This window comes from Typopeltis vanoorti, chromosome 13 (genome assembly GCF_054136105.1).
Source record: "Typopeltis vanoorti isolate ZY-2024b chromosome 13, IOZ_Tvanoo_1.0, whole genome shotgun sequence".
Taxonomy (NCBI): Eukaryota; Metazoa; Arthropoda; class Arachnida; order Uropygi; family Thelyphonidae; genus Typopeltis; species Typopeltis vanoorti.
In genome coordinates, this window is record NC_143561.1 from 6,218,618 (window position 1) to 6,239,539 (window position 20,922).

At 35.8% G+C, this 20,922-nt stretch overlaps 1 protein-coding gene across 1 annotated transcript in view; it reads left to right on the forward strand.

Annotated features, from left to right (window-relative positions):
• LOC150099905 (COMM domain-containing protein 3-like) overlaps window positions 1–20,922 on the forward strand; it is a 92,531-nt gene that overhangs the window by 44,389 nt on the left and 27,220 nt on the right. Inside the window, exon 5 of the mRNA XM_090402580.1 lies at window positions 5,486–5,546. Coding sequence (XP_090258706.1) covers window positions 5,486–5,546 — 61 coding nt within the window. The remainder of the gene's footprint in view (window positions 1–5,485; window positions 5,547–20,922) is intronic.

Below are 20,922 nucleotides of genomic sequence, written 5' to 3' on the forward strand. Positions count from 1 at the left end.
GATGTAAATTTTTCATGTAGTACTATCATATCCTGTACACCCTTTGAGTGTACATGGCAGGAATTTGATGATGATGATGAAAAATAAACAGATATAACCCAACAAGTTTTATAAATAGTCACTTATAGTGTCGGGGTGCTTAAGGGTCAAAGCTGTATAACTGAGAGGAGACCTCCACATAGCCTTTAAAGGAATGCGGAGAACCGACCAGGGCTTCTGACCTAATGTCCAATCCTCACCTTCTAGTGGTGAGGATTGGATATCTACTTTGATACTGAACGAACGAGGATGGGCTGGCAATTTGGGATTTAGCCGACCAAATTATATTCTTATTGGTTAAACCAAAATAAAAAATTATGGTTCAACATGACAAAATTTCATGCCGGCTGGGGCGTCGCCCGGTTAAACAAGGCCCCCGTTGTTTTTGCCAGGGAACCAGGGCGAACAGCGAAAAGTCAGCTACTGGAACAAATCTGAAAACAAACCCCAACTCAACATCACCAGAGTTAAAGATCGGTACTATCAACGTAAGAAGCCTGAATGGCAAAGAAATTTAGCTAGCTGAGGAATTAGATAAGTACCAGATCGACATAATAGGGGTGACTGAAACAAAAAAGACCAAAACTGGTGAGATCTTTCTGAGCAATAAATACAAAATGTTATATTCAGGCAATAACAATCAAGGAAAAGAAGGAGTAGCCATAGTATTCAACACAAAATACGAGGCTAATCTTCTTGAATGGCAGTCAGTCTCAAGTAGAGTAATGTGGGCAAATATGAGAATGGGGAACTGGACAATGAGACTTATTTGTGCCTATGGTCCCACAGAAGGTTCTACTAAGGTAGAAGTGGAGGAATTTTTTGAGGCTTTAGAAAAAGCAACTGACACAATGAAAAAGGAAAAGTTGGTCCTTGTTGGGGATCTAAATAGCAGAGTAGGAAATGATTGTGAGACATACAAAAATATTTTGGGAAAATTTGGAGAAAAGAGCCAAGCTAATAATAATGGCAAATATCTGTTGGATTTCTGCTCAGGACATGGACTGATTATTACTAACACCATGTTCCAACATAAAAATGTGCACAAATTCACATGGAGAGAAGAGGCTAGGAATAAGAAAAGTCTCATTGACTATGTTATTGTTGATAGTGATGTTTTCTCCCTGGTGCAGGACACCAGAGTGTACAGAGGATTTGAAATTGGAAGTGATCACTATTTAGTCTTGAGCAGGATAAAATTGAATTTCATATTGAAAAGAATAACATGTAAGAAAGTTTTAAAGCGAATAAAAGTTGAGCAGCTCTCAGATGTAAACTGTAGACTAAAATACAGAAATATTATTGAAAAGAAAATGAAAGAGTTTGAGAACAGGAATCAAACCTTGGAGATTCAGTGGCAAACTCTGAAGGAAACATTGATTGATTCTGCCAGAGAGGCATGTGGTGAGGTTGTGTGCAAAGATAAAAAAATCAGAACTCCCTGGTGGACACAGGAAGTTAAAGAGGCAGTGAAGGAAAAGAAGAAAGCATATCAAAAGTTCCTGGCAAATAAGTCAGCTTTTACTCTTATAGAATACAGAGACAAATGTAAGAAAGCTAAACAGTGTGTAAAACTAGCTAAACAAAAGTCATGGGAGGACTTTGGCAAGAATATAGAAAATAAATATCAAGAAGGTGGCAAAATATTCTGGAGGTTGTTGAAGAAGCTTAGGAATGGAGGCAAGAGTGCTGTAAAAGGAATTAGAGATGATAAAGGTGAAATGAAAACAGGAGAAAAAGATATCCTTGAAGTATGGAGTAATTACTTTGAAAAACTGCTAAATGAAACAAGCAGTGATGACAGCACAGTGATAAAAAAACACTGACCAGGCATGCAGTCAGGAATACATATCCATACTTGAAGTAGAAAAAGCCATCAAAGGCTTGAAATGTGGAAAGGCAGCAGGAGTAGATGATATTTGACCAGAAATGCTGAAGTATGGTGGTATAAGAGTCTTACAGTGGCTGCACTGCATAGTTCAGAAAGCCTGGACAGAGGGACGAATTCCCGATGATTGGAGTAGAGCTCTCATAGTACCCATATATAAAAAGGGAAATAAAACTGAATGTGAGAATTACAGAGGTATTTCCCTACTGAGTGTTCCTGGCAAGATCTATGCAAGTATACTTGAGAAACGGTTGAGAAGAATTGTGGAAGAAAAGCTTGGTGAAGAACAAGCTGGATTCAGGCCAAATAGAGGCTGTCAGGATCAGATCTTCACTTTACGACAAATAGTCGAGAAAGCATGGGAATATAACAAAGATCTGTATTTAAGTTTTGTCGATTTGGAAAAGGCATATGACAAGGTGCCAAGAGAGAAGCTATTCAATACGCTGCAGTTATATGGTGTCAATGGGGCATTATATCATGCAATACTTAGTCTTTATTTGAGTTGTGAGTCAGCAGTTAGAATTGAAGGGAAGTACAGGAAGATGGTTTAATGTTAAATCTGGTGTGAGACAAGGATGTACATTATCCCCTCTGTTATTCATTATCTATATGGATCACATTATGAAGGAATGTGGTATTAAACCTGATATCAAAATTGGAGATGTTAATGTCAGCTCTTTGCTTTATGCGGATGATGTTATACTTCTAAATAAATCCGCTACAAGTCTGCAAGATTCTCTGACTAAATTGAATAGCTGTTGTAATAGATATGGTATGAAGGTCAGCAATAAAAAGACAAAGACAATGAAAATAGGCAGAATCATTGAAAATGTCAACTGTGTTGTGAATGGAGAACCTGTGGAACAAGTAAAACATTTCAGCTATTTAGGCACAATTTTTACTGAAGATGGTAAACTAAATATAGAAATAGACAACAGAATCAGCAAAGCTGGTATCGTGGGAAGTCAATTGAATAAATTCATATGGAATAAGAAAGAAATTAGTCGGAACACTAAATTAGCTGTATACAAGACTGTGTTCAAACCAGTTTTAACTTATGGATCTGAGAGCTGGGTCAGAAGTAAAACACTTGACCAAAGACTAGAGACCGCAGATATGAGAGTCCTGAGAAAGATTAGAGGCGTGAACAGATGGCATCAATGGCAATATCATATTAAAAATGAGGATATTAGGAAAGAACTTGACATTGTCAGCATCCAGGAATGCGTTAGCAGAGCTAATCTCAGATGGTATGGTCACTTAAATAGAATGGGAGAGGAAAGATTAGCAAAACAAGTGTTCTCTGCCAGGTTGGCAGGAAAACGACCCAGAGGAAGACCAAGATATAGGTGGATTGATACGGTACAAAGTGCCTTAGATGATAGAAATATAAGATCTGATAATGTTGGAGTCTTGACAAGTAACAGACTGATTTGGAGGAAAATTGTAGATAGTAATGATGTAATTTTTTCATGTAGTACTGTCATATCCTGTACACCCCTTGAGGGTACATGGCAGGAATTTGATGATGATGATGATGACTTATAGTGTCAAGGGTGCTATCAAAAGTTACACACACACACACACACACACACACACACACACACACACACACACACAAATACTAGAAACAATTAATTGTACATATTAGATGTTATCAGAACTTCACATATATAGCAAAAAATATCACAAGAGCAATGAATCTCATAAACACCTGGTTTTTTCATGGGATGATGTGGAGGTTTAGGTGGATGTAAGTATATGAAGATTTTATGCTATGATAAAGCCACTTTGATGCTGTACTCACAGAGCAACACAGCCACTTTGTAACATTCTTGATGTAAGGTAGTGTGATTGCATTCTTATAATCTTGTTTAAGTGAAGGAGCTGCAGGAGATGTATTAAGAATTTTGTTGATTATCTTGGTTTGATAACCATTGAGGATAAAATTCTGCGTCAGATAGTGCAGCTATTTGTTCCTGTTAACTGACATAATAGATATATTGTATGTTCTATCTCGTAATGTTTTAATCGTTTCCATTCTCAATACCAGAAGCTTTCCACAAAGAATTTATATTGTTTAGTATTTTACCCAAGTGTGAACAAAGTTTACATGTATGTAAAGATAATTCATATGCAAACTTTGTTTGATGGGCCCAGATGGGATTTCTAATAAAATAATCAAATGCCTTATAAATGCCTCAAATAAAGCCATAATACACGTGGTTGCTATTGTCAGTACAGTATTAAGATATCACTGCTTCCCAGCATGTTGGAAAGTAGCAGATGTGATCTAAATCTCAAAACTATTGCCTAATCAGCTTGCTCACCTGCTTAGGAAAAATAGCTGAGAAGGAATAGCAACAAGACTTCAGAAAGTCACTAAAGAATTAAATCTCATCCCCAGTGAGCAATTTGGATTCCAGGAGAACCCTCAACTGACAATCAAGTTCTCAGTCATAGAAAACATCAGTATAGGGTACAATTGGAAGTGGCAGATAGGGATGATCTTCCTTGAATATTTCCAAAGCATTCAACAAAATATGATGCAATGGGCTTCTTTACAAACTTCTGGACTGACCCTGCATTCCTATCAGGATGATGAACTCAAATCCTACCTCAGCAGTCACAAACTCTGCAAGCTATACCTCCAGGTAAAGCTTGCAGAGAATCAGATTGAACACAGAATTATAGCAGGTGTTTTCCATTATACTTTTCTTTTACTGGCCTGATTGGTCATGTTGTTAGCATATCTATTCTCCAACGAGCATGCTGCAGATTCAAATCCAGTCATTTTCCAAATTTTTCCAAATTCAAATCCAGTATTGATGTGTATGATTGTCTGTAGATGGTGGATGAATTTCATCTCCCAGTGAGAGAAAACTGCCCTGCTTATTGAAGTCCTTAAGAGTCTTGAAAAAGTTTCATATTGGGTCTCTAGAGCAAGGCTTCTAGATGAGGTAAAAAAAAATACAAAGCAGTTATAAACAGTAATAAAGCCCACTTACAGTACTATAAGCTTACAATCTTACATGGTTAAAGTAAAAAAAAAATAATAATAAAAATAAAGGTGAGTAGAGAACAATGGGCATCTGTCAATGTTGAGTTGTTTGCAGTTAAGAAAGGGATGTGATGGCTATATTCTTTTTCTCTCATAGAGCAGTGAGAGTGGAATAGCTTGCCTGTTAAAGTGGCGAGTTGCATCTATTGTGAATGAGTTTAAGAAAAAGTAGGATAACTGTTGTGGGTGATGTATAGCATCCTATGATGAATCCTGGACTTCCTGGAGGTCTCTGATTATAATATATAAAATTTTTAATATGCAAAAATGTTTTAATGTATAAAATGATAATATTTACATATTGGTTTTAACATTGTACAATTCTTAGCATAATGTAGAGAACAGCAAAGACATTTTCAAGAAAGTCAGCCATAAATAACCACAATCTTATGAATTCATTCTTTGTGGCTTATATATTTAGGATAAATTATAGTTTCAATTTTTGGCATAATGTTATTTACTTAGTTAATTGTTTCATGGTTAAATGTTTGCAGGATATCTTCTGATCCTCCAAATGTAGTTGATGTAGACTGGAGACAGGATTATATTATCAAGGTAATCATGAAAGCAGTATGTCAATGTTAAACATTACATGCTATATATGACTTTATATGTTTGGCCCTTATTTTATGTCTAAAGATTTTCCTAATACATAAAAGCATCCTTTTTTTGATTACTTGTTCTTGTGTGATTTAATTTCTTATCAGAACCTTCTTGTGTGCTAAAAGTAGTTTTAAATGTTTAAATTAAAAAAAAAACGATTTTTCCATTGAAGAAGTCATATTTTTGGCATAACTTATAAGCAATTCAAATACTTCAATCAAGCAAATATTAAATAGGCTGCTCTAGCCAAGTGATTTTTCCTAGAAAACTTAATTTTTCTAATTAAAAAAACCCCTTAAAACTAGGAATTTAATCCTCCATCTAATAACTACAGAAAATGCATGCAAGAGAGGAAATGAAAAAAAAAAAAAGATATAACCACAAATGTGGGAAGACGTTATTCAGCTAGTATGGAGTTTTACAGAGGCTGCACTGCATAATTCAGAAGACATGGTCAGAAGGTCAAATTCCAGATGAATGTAATAGAGCTTTCATAGTTCTATTTTTAAACATGGAAATCAAATTAATGTCAGAATTACAGCAGAATATTCCCACTGAGTGTTCCAGATTATTAAATAACTTAAGGAATTCACAACGTACAGGGTGTTCGGGATAAATTTGACATATTTATAATTAATTATATTTTTCCGTAAGTTACATGTATTAACACACACTTCTCTTCATTTAAAAGTTTGGACCCTTCTTCATTCATATACAAGATGTCAGAATGGATGGATAGCTGGAACCCACCTGAATCATGGAAGAGAATAACTTGTATCATGATGATTCGTGCCCGCCATCAAAATAAGGATATTACGACTGCTGCCCAATGCTCCCTGAATACAGTAAAAACAATCAGGCATGAACTAGAGACTTGCAATGGTGACTACGAGGATGTAGCAAGAAGAAAGATCCCTAGCAGACGATCTGATTGCGTTCGTACAGCAGAATTCCTCGCAAATCTGCAGGAACAGGTGTTGAAGAACCTTGGCATTGGAATTCGGGCTTTGTTCGTGGAGTTGCTAACTGTAGTCAAGCCCTGGATAACAAGGGTAGCCAATGGTAGGCCGTATGTATGGCAGCAGGATTCGGCCCCTTGCCACACCTCTGGGAAAAGTCAAAAATGGTTGTCTGAAAATTTCTACGACTTCACCAGTCCAAATGTTTGGCCTCCAAACTCCCCAGACCTTAACCCCATGGATTATTTTGTATGGGGCGCAGTTGAAAAAGACACCAATCGCACTTCCAGTAATACAAAAGCCCAGTTAATGGATAAAATTAAAACAGTTTTTGCGGCCCTTCCCAGGGAGACTGTAGCATCAGCTTGTTCGAGGTTCCGAAGCAGAATTGAAGCTGTGATCGATGCTAATGGTGGTTATTTTGAGTAAATCTTGTTGATAGTATTGTAATTAACTCTGCCTGTAATGTTTTTTTGTCAATTCATTAAATTTAATAGATACAAAGAAGATTTTCTTTTTCCTTACGAAACTGTCAAATTTATCCCGAACACCCTGTATATTGGAATATAAATTAAAATAAACTTTAATATATACTTCCTCTATTTCAGCAATGTCATGTTGTCATCTTCATGGGAATATAAGACTAAGACACGTGCATGCAGGCACTAAAACAGCAAATGAGGTCGGAGAGAGGTACTACTGTTTTTCCTAAAGTTCAAATGGTGCCCCCCCCCCCAAAAGCGGGCTATATTAGGTATTCTTGGCTGTTCAGCCCAACTTTGAAAAATTTCTCTTACTTCATGTGATTTCGGACTTACAGAAATACCTTTCGTAAATGTCTTAAAGGCAGTAATAACATGCTGGTCCATGGATTGCAGGAGTGAGGTGATAATAGATGTTAATATAAGGACCATTTGATGTGTGAATGGTCGTAAGTTGAGGACTGACTAGATAAAATAAAACTTAATTACAGTGATCTGTAATTAAGTTTTGTAGATCTGGAAAAGATGTGACAAGGTGCCAAGATAAAAGCTGTTCAAAACATTACGATTACATGGTGTAAATGGGACAGCATACTGATATAGTCTGTATTTAAGTTGTAAGTCAGCTGTTACAATCAAAGGAGTTTCAAAAAGATGGTTTGATGTAAAATCAGGTGTGAGAGGAGAATAAAATCTGTTGCCGCTGTACATCATCTATATGGATTACACTTTGAAGGAAATTGGCATCACATCTGATAACAAATTGCAAGTGCTAATCTCAGCTCCATGCTGATGATGTTATAAATTTAAATAAATCCAGTACAAATCTGCAGGATTTCCTGTAGACTTGTACCAAAAATCAACAATAAAAATACAAAGACTATGAAAATAGGCAGCAATATTGAAATTATCAGCTGCATCCCAAATGGGAAACCTCAGAACAAATAAAATACTATCTGGACACAATTTTAGTGATGATAGCAAATTAAATATGGAAATAGACAACAGATGAGCAAAACTGGCATGGTTAAGGAGTCAGCTTAAGTTTATATGGAATAAGAGAGAAATTAGCCTAAACACCCAAGTAGCAGTATACAAGATGGTGTTTAAACATTTTTGACCTGAGGAATAGTTTAGAAATAAAGCAGAACAAAGGCTAGAGACCACATAGAAATATCAAGAGGCCACATATGAAAGTTCTGAAAAAGATTGATGAACAGTGGCATCAATGCAGTATCATATTAAAAATTGAAGATATCAAGAAGGAACTTGACATTGCTAGCATTCAGATATATGTGAGCAGAGCTAATCTCAAGTGGTATGAACACTTAAACAGAATGGAGAGGAAAGGCAAAGCAGGTGTTGGATGCCAAGATACCAGGGAAAGTTCCAGAGGAAGACCAAGATCCAGTTGGTCTTCTTCTGGATCTCTTTTGATACAGTGAGAAATGCCATAGAAGGCCAAAATTGAAGAAAAATTGTCAATAGGAAGTTAGTAATGATATAAAGTTTGTATTTTTGTTGTATCCTCTACATATCAGGAATTTAATGATAATTGTCATGAAGTTTTTCATCAAGAATTTTTGAGGTTATTTTTAAATTATAATTTGGGCATTGAGTCTTGGGATTCCATGGAGATGAAATGCTAATACTCATCAAGGTCTAAACAGTGCCTATTATGTCTCTTCTTAAACTCATTTGCTGACAATGCACTCCCAAATTTGGTGACCTATTCCACTCATTTACCATTCTCTCTAAGCAAAAAATTGTCACATTCTTGCTAACCTTATTCTTATTTAGTTTCCAGAAATGATATTTTCTTTTGCATCTATGTTATAATATCCCTTGTAAAAATTATAATTATCTCTTTAGTAAAATGTGTCTATCACATCTCCTCTTTTTTATTAACCACAATTTGCAACTCATAAACCTCAAGTCTGTTCCTCATTGTGAATATTCTACACACACACACATGCTGCTGTCTTTCTTACCTGCTTCTGAATCCTCTCAGTGGTGTCAAAATTGTACAAATGAGAAGGAACACTAATCAAGTTTTTCTAAAAAAAAAAATTTTGGATGAAATTTGTAGCATCTCTGGAACATTTGAACAACCCAAACCTTACATATTTCTGCATTTCAATTTTTTACTGTTATTTGAAACTAGGGCAGCCCAATATGAATACTCTGTAGATAGTCACAGCAAGGCCTTATAAAGAGATATAACTTCCTTACTTATGAGTGTTTTTCAACATCTAAGTGAGCTTTTGCCCACTTTTGCATTATGTCTCCTGAATTTCAATTCCTTGTTCACTCTTAGTCCAAGATCCCTAACCTCATCAGTCATTTGCATTGTGGTCCTGTTAATTGTAATACATGTTATGTAATCTCCTCATTCTAAAATGTATAACTTTACACTTTGCAACATTGAACTAGCAAACATGTTGGTCATTTCAAATGCTCCTGCGTGATTTCTATACTTGATTAATTTCCTGTTGTCTTTCCTATCATAGCATCATTGGCAAATATCCTTGCATATTGAATAGCTGTGATCCAAACACAAAGCCTTGTATCAAATCACTGTCCTAGAACTTTCTATCATATATACCACCCTGATGTATGTCAACTATCTTATATATGTCTATTGCCAACTTCATATCTATCCTCATTTGCTCCAATTTATTTATTAGTCACCTGTGCAGTATCAGATACTTTTTTCATTTTCTGGCAAGTCCACAGGGGGGTGTTCTAAGTAATGTGATATTATTATTATCTGAGACTTCCAGAGAGTCGAGGACTCATTGAGGGAGACTATAAATCACTGCTTTCTGTGAGAAAAATCTAGCTCTTACCTCATATTCCCATACAGTATATCATGATTTGATTAGTGTCATGTTACATTTCTCTTCTAATCTGGTATCTATTATTTGTCAGATCTTACATTTCATTTTTCTAAAGTACTCATAACTGCATCATTCCATACATTCCAAGATTTTATGATGCCATATTTTTGAGATAGATGGCGAGCTGATGTATTATGGATATAACAACCTGAAAAAGTTGGTTTTTGGTAGACAGAAGTTGAAATAGTATCTGTCTTGTTTATGATGGATGTGTATGTCAAGAAAGGAAATACCCTTTGATGATTCTTTTTCTAGTGTGAACTTGATACGGGTGTTGATTTTTTTTGTAGAAATGAGTAGAGTTCTGGTTCTTTGCGACTCCAGACTGCAGAGATATCATCACATAGCATAGATATCATCACATAGCATTGTTGGTTTGGGGTTAAGAGTGAAAATTCTATCTTCTTGTTCAGGAAAAATGTTGGCTAAGTTAGGTGATAAAGGTGAGCCCATTGTTGTTCCTTCCTCTTGTTTATATATTTTATCTTTTCATGTGACGTAACCTGATGTGATTGCAAATTTGAATAATTCCACTATATCTGGTGGAAATTTTTGGGTTAACAATTTTATTCTTTTGTGAGGGATATTAGTGAAGAGAGAGAGAGAGAGAGAGAATGTCAAAGCTTACTAACTTGTCTGTATCTGCTAGTTTAATGTCGTTTATTCTTGTATGAAATTCTATGGAATTTTTTTATTGAAGCTAAGTGGCCAATGAGGGTATGGAGAAGGACAGAAATCTAGGTATTTTATACGTGGGACTGCCTATAGAATCCACAATAGGTCTAAATGGACATTTACTTTTATGTAATTTTGTTGAACCATATATTCTAGGTCTTGCATGGTATGTTTTGAAATCAAAAAGACTCAAAACGTGGTACGTTTTGAGTCTTTTTGATGGTTTCTTGATCTATGTATGTTGTTTCATCCAATAACCTGAATTTTTTGAGCTGATGTTTGGTAGGATCATTATTAAGCTGGGAGTATTTATTGTGATCCAATTATATGATTTAGCATCTAAGACTACAGTAGCATTGCCTTTGTCAGCTTTGGTGATAACTATGTTATTATTTTGTTTTAAGGAATTTAGGGCTTTCTTTTAATTCTGCTGGTGGAATATCCAATTCTGATGGTTTGGACATCATAGATCACTTTGGCTATTTCAAAACATAGTCTTTTAGCTTTAATACTAGATATGACTGGTGTTCTTTTCAATGTTGTATCCGAAATCTATATATAAGGAATACATTTGTGTGAAATCTCAAAGTTATGACCTTGTGCTAGTACATTCAGTTAGAGGATAAGTTTACAACCATTTGTTTACAGGTAATATAGTTATGTTTTTCTTAGATTGTTCTAATAATTATGATTATTATTATTGGACCTCCAGGGAGTCCAAAGACTCATCAAGGGAGGATACCTACTCTATAGCTCTTTGTCTCTACAATCCACCAACTACAACTAACCGCAACTACACTAACATCATCTACCGCCCACCACCACTAGTATTTCCACAGACAATCGCAAACATCCATGCCTATAGCTGGATTCAAACTCGTAGCCTTTTGGCTGGAGAGCGGATATGTCAATACTCGGCCAACCAGGTCAGCAAGGTTTATGATACTTGTTTCAAATGCTTTAGTTCCTGCATTTTTTGAAATATTAATAACCATGTATAGCAAGTGGTGCAAAGTCCAACTCTACCTCTCCACGGTGCACCCTGGGGTGTTGGGAATCCTAGCCACCATCGGACCTGGACCCAATTACGCAAACATAGCTCTGGTGAACACTTCAGAACCTTAGTCAGGAGAAGTGTATATCTGACTACAGCAAAGATGCCATTATTATAGCAACAAGAAATGGCCCCAAGTCCTGCACAGCCCATGCTCACCTCTCTACAGCGGCAGTAAACCATTGAGTGAGGCCAGGGGGTGCTAAGAATACTGCACATAAAGGCAGGCTTCCTGTTAGATCTTTGAAACAGCAATTGGTATCCTCAATACTCGAACTTTGGCAAGAAACCACAGAATGTTAATCAAAGAACTAACCAATATCAACTTAAATATTCTCCTAGTGGATGAAATAAAAAGATTAAAAGAATTAACAGCAAGATGGCACGATGACTCACAGATTCTCCTGGGAGCATCCTCAAACAGTTGTAAGGTGGATTGGGCTTTATCATTAAATCTAAGATTTGGTCTCCAGGATTTGAAGGGGATAAATTAACTGTGGAAGGGGTACAAAGATTATGAGGATCTGCTGAGGGAATGTGGACTGCAGAGTTTGGTGGATAGAAGAAGGAGAGGTGATATGATTGAGACTTTTAAACTGTTGAGAGGTGGTTATGGGGTTGACACTGGGGAGTTCTTTTGCTTGGTTGAACAGCAGAAAGGAGTCATGACAAGGGGCCATCCCTGGAAGTTACAAAAGGAAACTGTGAGCAAGAGGGTGAGGAGTGGTTTCTTTGCATGGAGGGTGGTTGAACCATGGAATGCATTGCCTGATAGAGTGGTGAGAGTGAGAACGGTCAATGAGTTTAAGGAGTGGTATGATAGACTTTGTGTTTCCTAGGAGGGACCTCCCACGATGAGTCTTGATAGACTTTGTGTTTCTTAGGAAGGACCTCCCGTGATGAGTCTTTGACTCCATGGAGGCCTGAATAATAATAATAATAACTTAAATTTTAAAAAGCCAATTTCATCTGCTTTAAAGGATCAAAATGGAGAAAAACAGAAGTTGTGCATAATTTCTATAATGACCTTCATGCAACTAAATGCCAAGTCTCAGAATCTATCATTCGAAAACAAAGCAATATACCAGATGTACTTCCTGATGAAATAGAATGTGCCCATAAGAAAATAAAGTTAAAGCTTCAGGACTTGATTATGTTAAAGCTGAAAAAATCCAACAAAATGGACCAACTATATTCAGTCTTGGCTACCAGATTCACGTGGTACTTGAAAGAAGAAAAGATTCCAGAGGAATGGAAGATCTCAAAAATCATACTTCTATTCAAGAAAGGGAATAAAGAAGACAAAAAAATTATCATCCAATCTGTCTACTCTCTCACATATATAAAAAAATCTATCTTGAAATAAACATAGCCTTACTGTAAATAAATATAGATCCTACTTACTTCCACATGATAAAAGAAATTAACAAAAATCTGACACACAAATAATCCTATTTGATCAACCTATAAACATAGATATAAAGAGAGAACCGCCAAGGCGATGTGAATCTCCACAAATGTATTTGCCAACACTTTAGAATATATTCTGAGAAAAATAGACAAAAAAACAGAGGAATAAACATATATAGCAAAAAATTACAAATTCTTATGTTTGCTGACAATCTAGTATTAATATCTCAAAACTCAAAAGACTTAGAAGAAATGGGCAAAAATATATACACAAAAAGCAGTGAGATTGGCTTAGAAATGAATCTAGAAAAACCAAAATGGATTAAAAACATCTACACAAGTGATAGCAACCTATGTAGAAAGTTTTTTCACTTGCTTCTACTATAAATTAAAGATGCCAAGAAATTATATTCTTGGTTTCATCATTTATCCAAGTGTAAGCAAACAAAGTTTGCATGTGAAGTCACTTCACAACTTCTTTAATTTATAGTATAACCAAGTGAAAAAACGTTCAATATCTATCTCTAATCCAGAATATTTCAGTAATAAGTTGACATCTTTTGGCTACTTGTATATGGAAATATGACTTCTGTATTACTTCAACCTTGATCTGGCTTCCGCTGATGAGACTACAATAAAAGTCAAAACCGGTCTGGGTGGTGGCCCTTCCCATAATGCATAGCATTATACATGTCTGCAAGGATATGTGCTTTGCATTATGGGATACTAAGGCAAGTGATGTGAAGTCATTAGCTTCTATATACGAGTTGCCCAGTCCTGAAATGACTTCAAGTGCAAATTTTTTGAATAAGGAAAAAGGTGCAAATTGCCACCTTTTTCCTTGTGAAACTCAAGTTTTTCATCAAACTAGAAAAAAAGAAATTGACAGAGAACATGCAGTTTAGAGCTATGATATGCTGTTTCACAGTAATAGTCTTCAGATTAAAGATACCAAGAAATTATATACTTGGCTTAATCCATTATCCAAGTGCAAGCAAACAAAGTTTGCACCTGAAGTATTTTCAGGACTGGGGCAACTCATATATAGAAGATAATGACTTCACATCACTTGCCTTAGTATCCAATAATGCAAAGCACATATCCTTGCAGACATGTATAATGCTGTGCATTATGGGAAGTGTCACTACCCAGACCGGTTTCAGCCTTTATTGAGGTCTCATCAGTGGAAGCCAGACCAGAGATGATACTAAGGTTGAAGTAATGCAGAAGTCATATTTGCATGTACGAGTAGCAGCAAACTTTGTTTGCTTACACTTGGATAAAGGATTAAACCATGTAATTTTCTTGGTATTTTTAATCTGTAGTATAACCAAGTGGAAAAATATCCAACAACTATCTCTAATCCAGAGTATTTTAATAATAAGGTATGACTTTTTGGCTACTCGTATATGAAAATATGACCTGCATTACTTCAACCTTAGTATCACTTCTGAGTTTGGCTCCACTGATGAGACCTCAATAAAGGTCGAAGCTGGTCTGGGTAGTGACCCTTCCCATAATGCATAGTATTATACATGTCTTCAAGGATATGTGTTTTGCATGATTTAATGATGTGAAGTCATTAGCTTCTCTGTACGAGTTGCCCCGGTCCTGAAAATACTTCAGGCACAAACTTTGCTTATACTTGGATAAAGAGTTAAACCAAGTATATAATTTTTAGTATCTTTAATCTGTAGTATAACCAAGTGGAAAAACTTCTAACAATAGTTACTTCATTTCTAATTTCAGGTTATGAAAATATCATCTGGCTTGTTTTTGTAATTTAGTCTCTTTTGTTACCAAATTGTTACCAGTGAATTAGATAAGTATGAGATCGACATAATAGGGGTGACTGAAACAAAAAAGACAAAAATTGGTGAGATCTTTCTGAGCAATAAATACAAAATGTTATATTCAGGAAATGACAATCAAGAAAAAGGAGTAGCCATAATATTCAACACAAAATAAGAGGCTAATCTTCTTGAATGGCAGGCAGTCTCAAGCAGAGTGATGTGGGCAAATATCAGAATGGGGAATTGGACAATGAGACTTATTTGTGGTATAAAAGTAAGTATGGTGGTATAAAAGTCTTACAGTGACTGCACTGCGTAATTCAGAAAGCCTGGACAGAGGGACGAATTCCCGATGATTGGAGTAGAGCTCTAATATTACCCATATATAAAAAGGGAAATAAAACTGAATGTGAGAATTACAGAGGTATTTCCCTGCTGAGTGTTCCTGGCAAGATCTATGCAAGTATACTTGAGAAACGGTTGAGAAGAATTGTAGAAGAAAAACTTGGTGAAGAACAAGCTGGATTCAGGCCAAATAGAGGCTGTCAGGATCAGATCTTCACTTTATGACAAATAGTTGAGAAAGCATGGGAATATAATAAAGATCTGTATTTAAGTTTTGTCGATTTGGAAAAGGCATATGACAAGGTGCCAAGAGAGAAACTATTCAATATGCTACAGTTATATGGTGTCAATGGGGCATTATATCAAGCAATACTTAGTCTTTATTTGAGTTGTAAGTTAGCAGTTAGAATTGAAGGAAGTACAGGAAGATGGTTTAATGTTAAATCTGGTGTTAGACAAGGATGTACATTATCCCCTCTGTTATTCATTATCTATATGGATCACATTATGAAGGAAAGTGGTATTAAACATGATATCAAAATTGGAGATGTTAATGTCATCTCTTTGCTTTATGCAGACGATGTTATACTTCTAAATAAATCCACTACCAGTCTGCAAGATTCCCTGACTAAATTGAATAACTGTTGTAATAGATATGGTATGAAGGTCAGCATTAAAAAGACAAAGACAATGAAAATAGGTAGAATTGTTGAAAATGTCAACTGTGTTGTTTACCTTAAGGCTCTATTACGGAGCATGTGAATGATGCTGTGTTTTTGTGATCTATGATGGTTGGACGAATAATGTAGATTATCTACCAGTATCTGTGGGTTTCTTGTAAATGGACAGTTGGAAATTGTTATCTTCTCTCCTCACTAGGATGTCAAGAAAAGGAAGTTCTTTGTTCTTCTCTAGTTCTATAGTGAATTTGATCTTATTGTGTAGTGAGTTGATTTTATTCAGAAACCCGAGAAGGTTTTCCATGGTATCTTTCCAGATGATGAACATGTCATCAACATATCTCCACCAAATTGATGGTTTTGGTACAATGGTGGAAAGAATATCCTTTTCAAGTTTTTCCATAAAAAGGTCTGCACATGGTGGTGACAGAGGACTACCCATGGCTAGACCTTCCAATTGTTTGTATACAGTGTTGTTAAATTTGAAGAAATTTGATTTCAGGCAATGATGAAACAGCTGTGTGATGTCTCGAGGGAAAAGATCTTTCAGAATGTTAACCACCTCTACGATCGGTACATTAGTGAATAAGGACACTACATCAAGACTAGCCATAATGTCCGTTTCTGATATTTTAATACTCTTGATTTTTTCTACAAATTGTTGAGAGTTTTTAATGTAGGTCTCTGTGTGTCTAATTGTTCCTTTCATTAATTTTGCCAGATGCTTTGCTAGTAGGTATGTAGGTGAGGATCTTCCATCAACTATTGGACGAAGAGGTATGTTTTCTTTATGAATCTTGGGAGCCCCATAAAGGCGTGGAGTAATAGGATGTAATGATTTAAGTTGTTTTTTAAGTTCATCCGACCAACCGGTCATATTGCGGATAAGAGCGTTAGTCTCCAGATGATTACTCATAATGGGATTTTTATCTAAGACTTGGTAAGTGGAAATGTCTGCTAGTAACAAGTTAATCTTATCAAAGTAATCTTTCGAGTTGAGAATGACCGTTGAATTTCCTTTATCAGCTTTTGTTATTATAATGTCTTTGTTGTTACGTAAGTTGCGGAGAGCTTTCTTATCATAAGGAGTGATATTAGGTATTGGTGGTTTTGCTGAAGCAAGAATAATCGTACTCTTGAACCTGATAGCATTTGCTGTAGCCTCTGGAAGAGGAAAAAGACTTTTTTCTATCCCACATATGAAATCCATTTTAGGAATAAAATTAGGGGAGATGAAAAAGAGGAAAATTTGTGCTTAATGATACATATTTAGCTATATGCAACAGTCTAATCACAGAAATGGCAAAACGCTCTGCTGCCTACGAAAAATTTCATTCAAACTTTCCGTTTCTCTTTGAATATTGAATTCAGATTTTAATTTACAACAGAAACAACAGGCAGCTAAACAACTTGTCGCAAAATATTCAAACGATCTCAAAGAACTCGTAGAAAATGAAATAATTCAATTTCATCAACATGTCGCGCTTCACATCGAAGAAAAGGCGAAAATGAAGGAAATATCATAGACACGTTTAAGAAAATTTTGTCTATGAAATGCTATCCAAACATGAGTATCGCATTTCGATTATATTTGACATTGACGTGCAGAGTGTGAAGGTGAGCAATCTTTTTCTACGATGGCATTAATAAAAAATCAAAAGAGGGCTGTAATGAGCTAAGAGCGATTAAATGCCTTATCCCTAATTTCCATTGAACACAAGTTTACCAAAAAAATAAACTTTGAAGACATAATCAATAAATTCGCGAATTCTAAAATTCGCAAAGGAAATATGTAAAAAACGATATAAAAAATTATTCATTAAACTAAAAAGTTTTATTTATCATCCTTTAACCCTTTAACAGGCAGAAAAATTCAAAAGTATAAAATTTCATTTATTTGCCACCTAACTTTTATTTTTTTTTATTCATCATCATCATCATCATCATCAAATTCCTGCCATGTACCCTCAAGGGGTGTACAGGATATGACAGTACTACATGAAAAAATTACATCATTACTAACTTCCTATCTACAATTTTCCTCCAAATCAGTCTGTTACTTGTCAAGACTCCAACATTATCAGATCTTATATTTCTATCGTCTAAGGCGCTTTGTACCGTATCAATCCACCTATATCTTGGTCTTCCTCTGGGTCGTTTTCCTGCCACCCTGGCAGAAAACACTTGTTTTGCTAATCTTTCCTCTCCCATTCTATTTAAGTGACCATACCATCTGAGATTAGCTCTGCTAACGCATTCCGGGATGCTGACAATGTCAAGTTCTTTCCTAATATCCTCATTTTTAATATGATATTGCCATTGATGCCATCTGTTAACGCCTCTAATCTTTCTTAGGACTCTCATATCTGCGGTCTCTAGTCTTTGGTCAAGTGTTTTACTTCTGACCCAGCTCTCAGATCCATAAGTTAAAATTGGTTTGAACACTGTCTTGTATACAGCTAATTTAGTGTTCAGACTAATTTCTTTCTTATTCCATATGAATTTATTCAATTGACTTCCCACCATACCAGCTTTGCTGATTCTGTTGTCTATTTCTATATTTAGTTTACCATCTTCAGTAAAAATTGTGCCTAAGTAGCTGAAATGTTTTACTTGTTCCACAGGTTCTCCATTCACAACACAGTTGACATTTTCAATGATTCTGCCTATTTTCATTGTCTTTGTCTTTTTATTGCTGACCTTCATACCATATCTATTACAACAGCTATTCAATTTAGTCAGAGAATCTTGCAGACTTGTAGCGGATTTATTTAGAAGTATAACATCATCCGCATAAAGAAAAGAGCTGACATTAACATCTCCAATTTTGATATCAGGTTTAATACCACATTCCTTCATAATGTGATCCATATAGATAATGAATAACAGAGGGGATAATGTACATCCTTGTCTCACACCAGATTTAACATTAAACCATCTTCCTGTACTTCCTTCAATTCTAACTGCTGACTCACAACTCAAATAAAGACTAAGTATTGCTTGATATAATGCCCCATTGACACCATATAACTGCAGCGTATTGAATAGCTTCTCTCTTGGCACCTTGTCATATGCCTTTTCCAAATCGACAAAACTTAAATACAGATCTTTGTTATATTCCCATGCTTTCTCAACTATTTGTCGTAAAGTGAAGATCTGATCCTGACAGCCTCTATTTGGCCTGAATCCAGCTTGTTCTTCACCAAGCTTTTCTTCCACAATTCTTCTCAACCGTTTCTCAAGTATACTTGGATAGATCTTGCCAGGAACACTCAGTAGGGAAATACCTCTGTAATTCTCACATTCAGTTTTATTTCCCTTTTTATATATGGGTACTATGAGAGCTCTACTCCAATCATCGGGAATTCGTCCCTCTGTCCAGGCTTTCTGAACTATGCAGTGCAGCCACTGTAAGACTCTTATACCACCATACTTCAGCATTTCTGGTCGAATATCATCTACTCCTGCTGCCTTTCCACATTTCAAGCCTTTGATGGCTTTTTCTACTTCAAGTATGGATATGTATTCCTGACTGCATGCCTGGTCAGCGTTTTTTATCACTGTGCTGTCATCACTGCTTGTTTCATTTAGCAGTTTTTCAAAGTAATTACTCCATACTTCAAGGATATCTTTTTCTCCTGTTTTCATTTCACCTTTATCATCTCTAATTCCTTTTACAGCACTCTTTCCTCCATTCCTAAGCTTCTTCAACAACCTCCAGAATATTTTGCCACCTTCTTGATATTTATTTTCTATATTCTTGCCAAAGTCCTCCCATGACTTTTGTTTAGCAAGTTTTACACACTGTTTAGCTTTCTTACATTTGTCTCTGTATTCTGTAAGAGTAAAAGCTGACTTATTTGCCAGGAACTTTTGATATGCTTTCTTCTTTTCCTTCACTGCCTCTTTAACTTCCTGTGTCCACCAGGGAGTTCTGATTTTTTTATCCTTGCACACAACCTCACCACATGCCTCTCTGGCAGAATCAATCAATGTTTCCTTCAGAGTTTGCCACTGAATCTCCAAGGTTTGATTCCTGTTCTCAAACTCTTTCATTTTCTTTTCAATAATATTTCTGTATTTTAGTCTACAGTTCACATCTGAGAGCTGCTCAACTTTTATTCGCTTTAAAACTTTCTTACATGTTGAAAATTTAAAGGATTAAACTAAATCTATTATATTTCTTACATGTTATTCTTTTCAATATGAAATTCAATTTTATCCTGCTCAAGACTAAATAGTGATCACTTCCAATTTCAAATCCTCTGTACACTCTGGTGTCCTGCACCAAGGAGAAAACATCACTATCAACAATAACATAGTCAATGAGACTTTTCTTATTCCTAGCCTCTTCTCTCCATGTGAATTTGTGCACATTTTTATGTTGGAACATGGTGTTAGTAATAACCAGTCCATGTCCTGAGCAGAAATCCAACAGATATTTGCCATTATTATTAGCTTTGCTCTTTTCTCCAAATTTTCCCAAAATATTTTTGTATGTCTCACAATCATTTCCTACTCTGCTATTTAGATCCCCAACAAGGACCAACTTTTCCTTTTTCATTGTGTCAGTTGCTTTTTCTAAAGCCTCAAAAAATTCCTCCACTTCTACCTTAGTAGAACCTTCTGTGGGACCATAGGCACAAATAAGTCTCATTGTCCAGTTCCCCATTCTCATATTTGCCCACATTACTCTACTTGAGACTGACTGCCATTCAAGAAGATTAGCCTCGTATTTTGTGTTGAATACTATGGCTACTCCTTCTTTTCCTTGATTGTCATTGCCTGAATATAACATTTTGTATTTATTGCTCAGAAAGATCTCACCAGTTTTGGTCTTTTTTGTTTCAGTCACCCCTATTATGTCGATCTGGTACTTATCTAATTCCTCAGCTAGCTCCATTTCTTTGCCATTCAGGCTTCTTACGTTGATAGTACCGATCTTTAACTCTGGTGATGTTGAGTTGGGGTTTGTTTTCAGATTTGTTCCAGTAGCTGACTTTTCGCTGTTCGCCCTGGTTCCCTGGCGA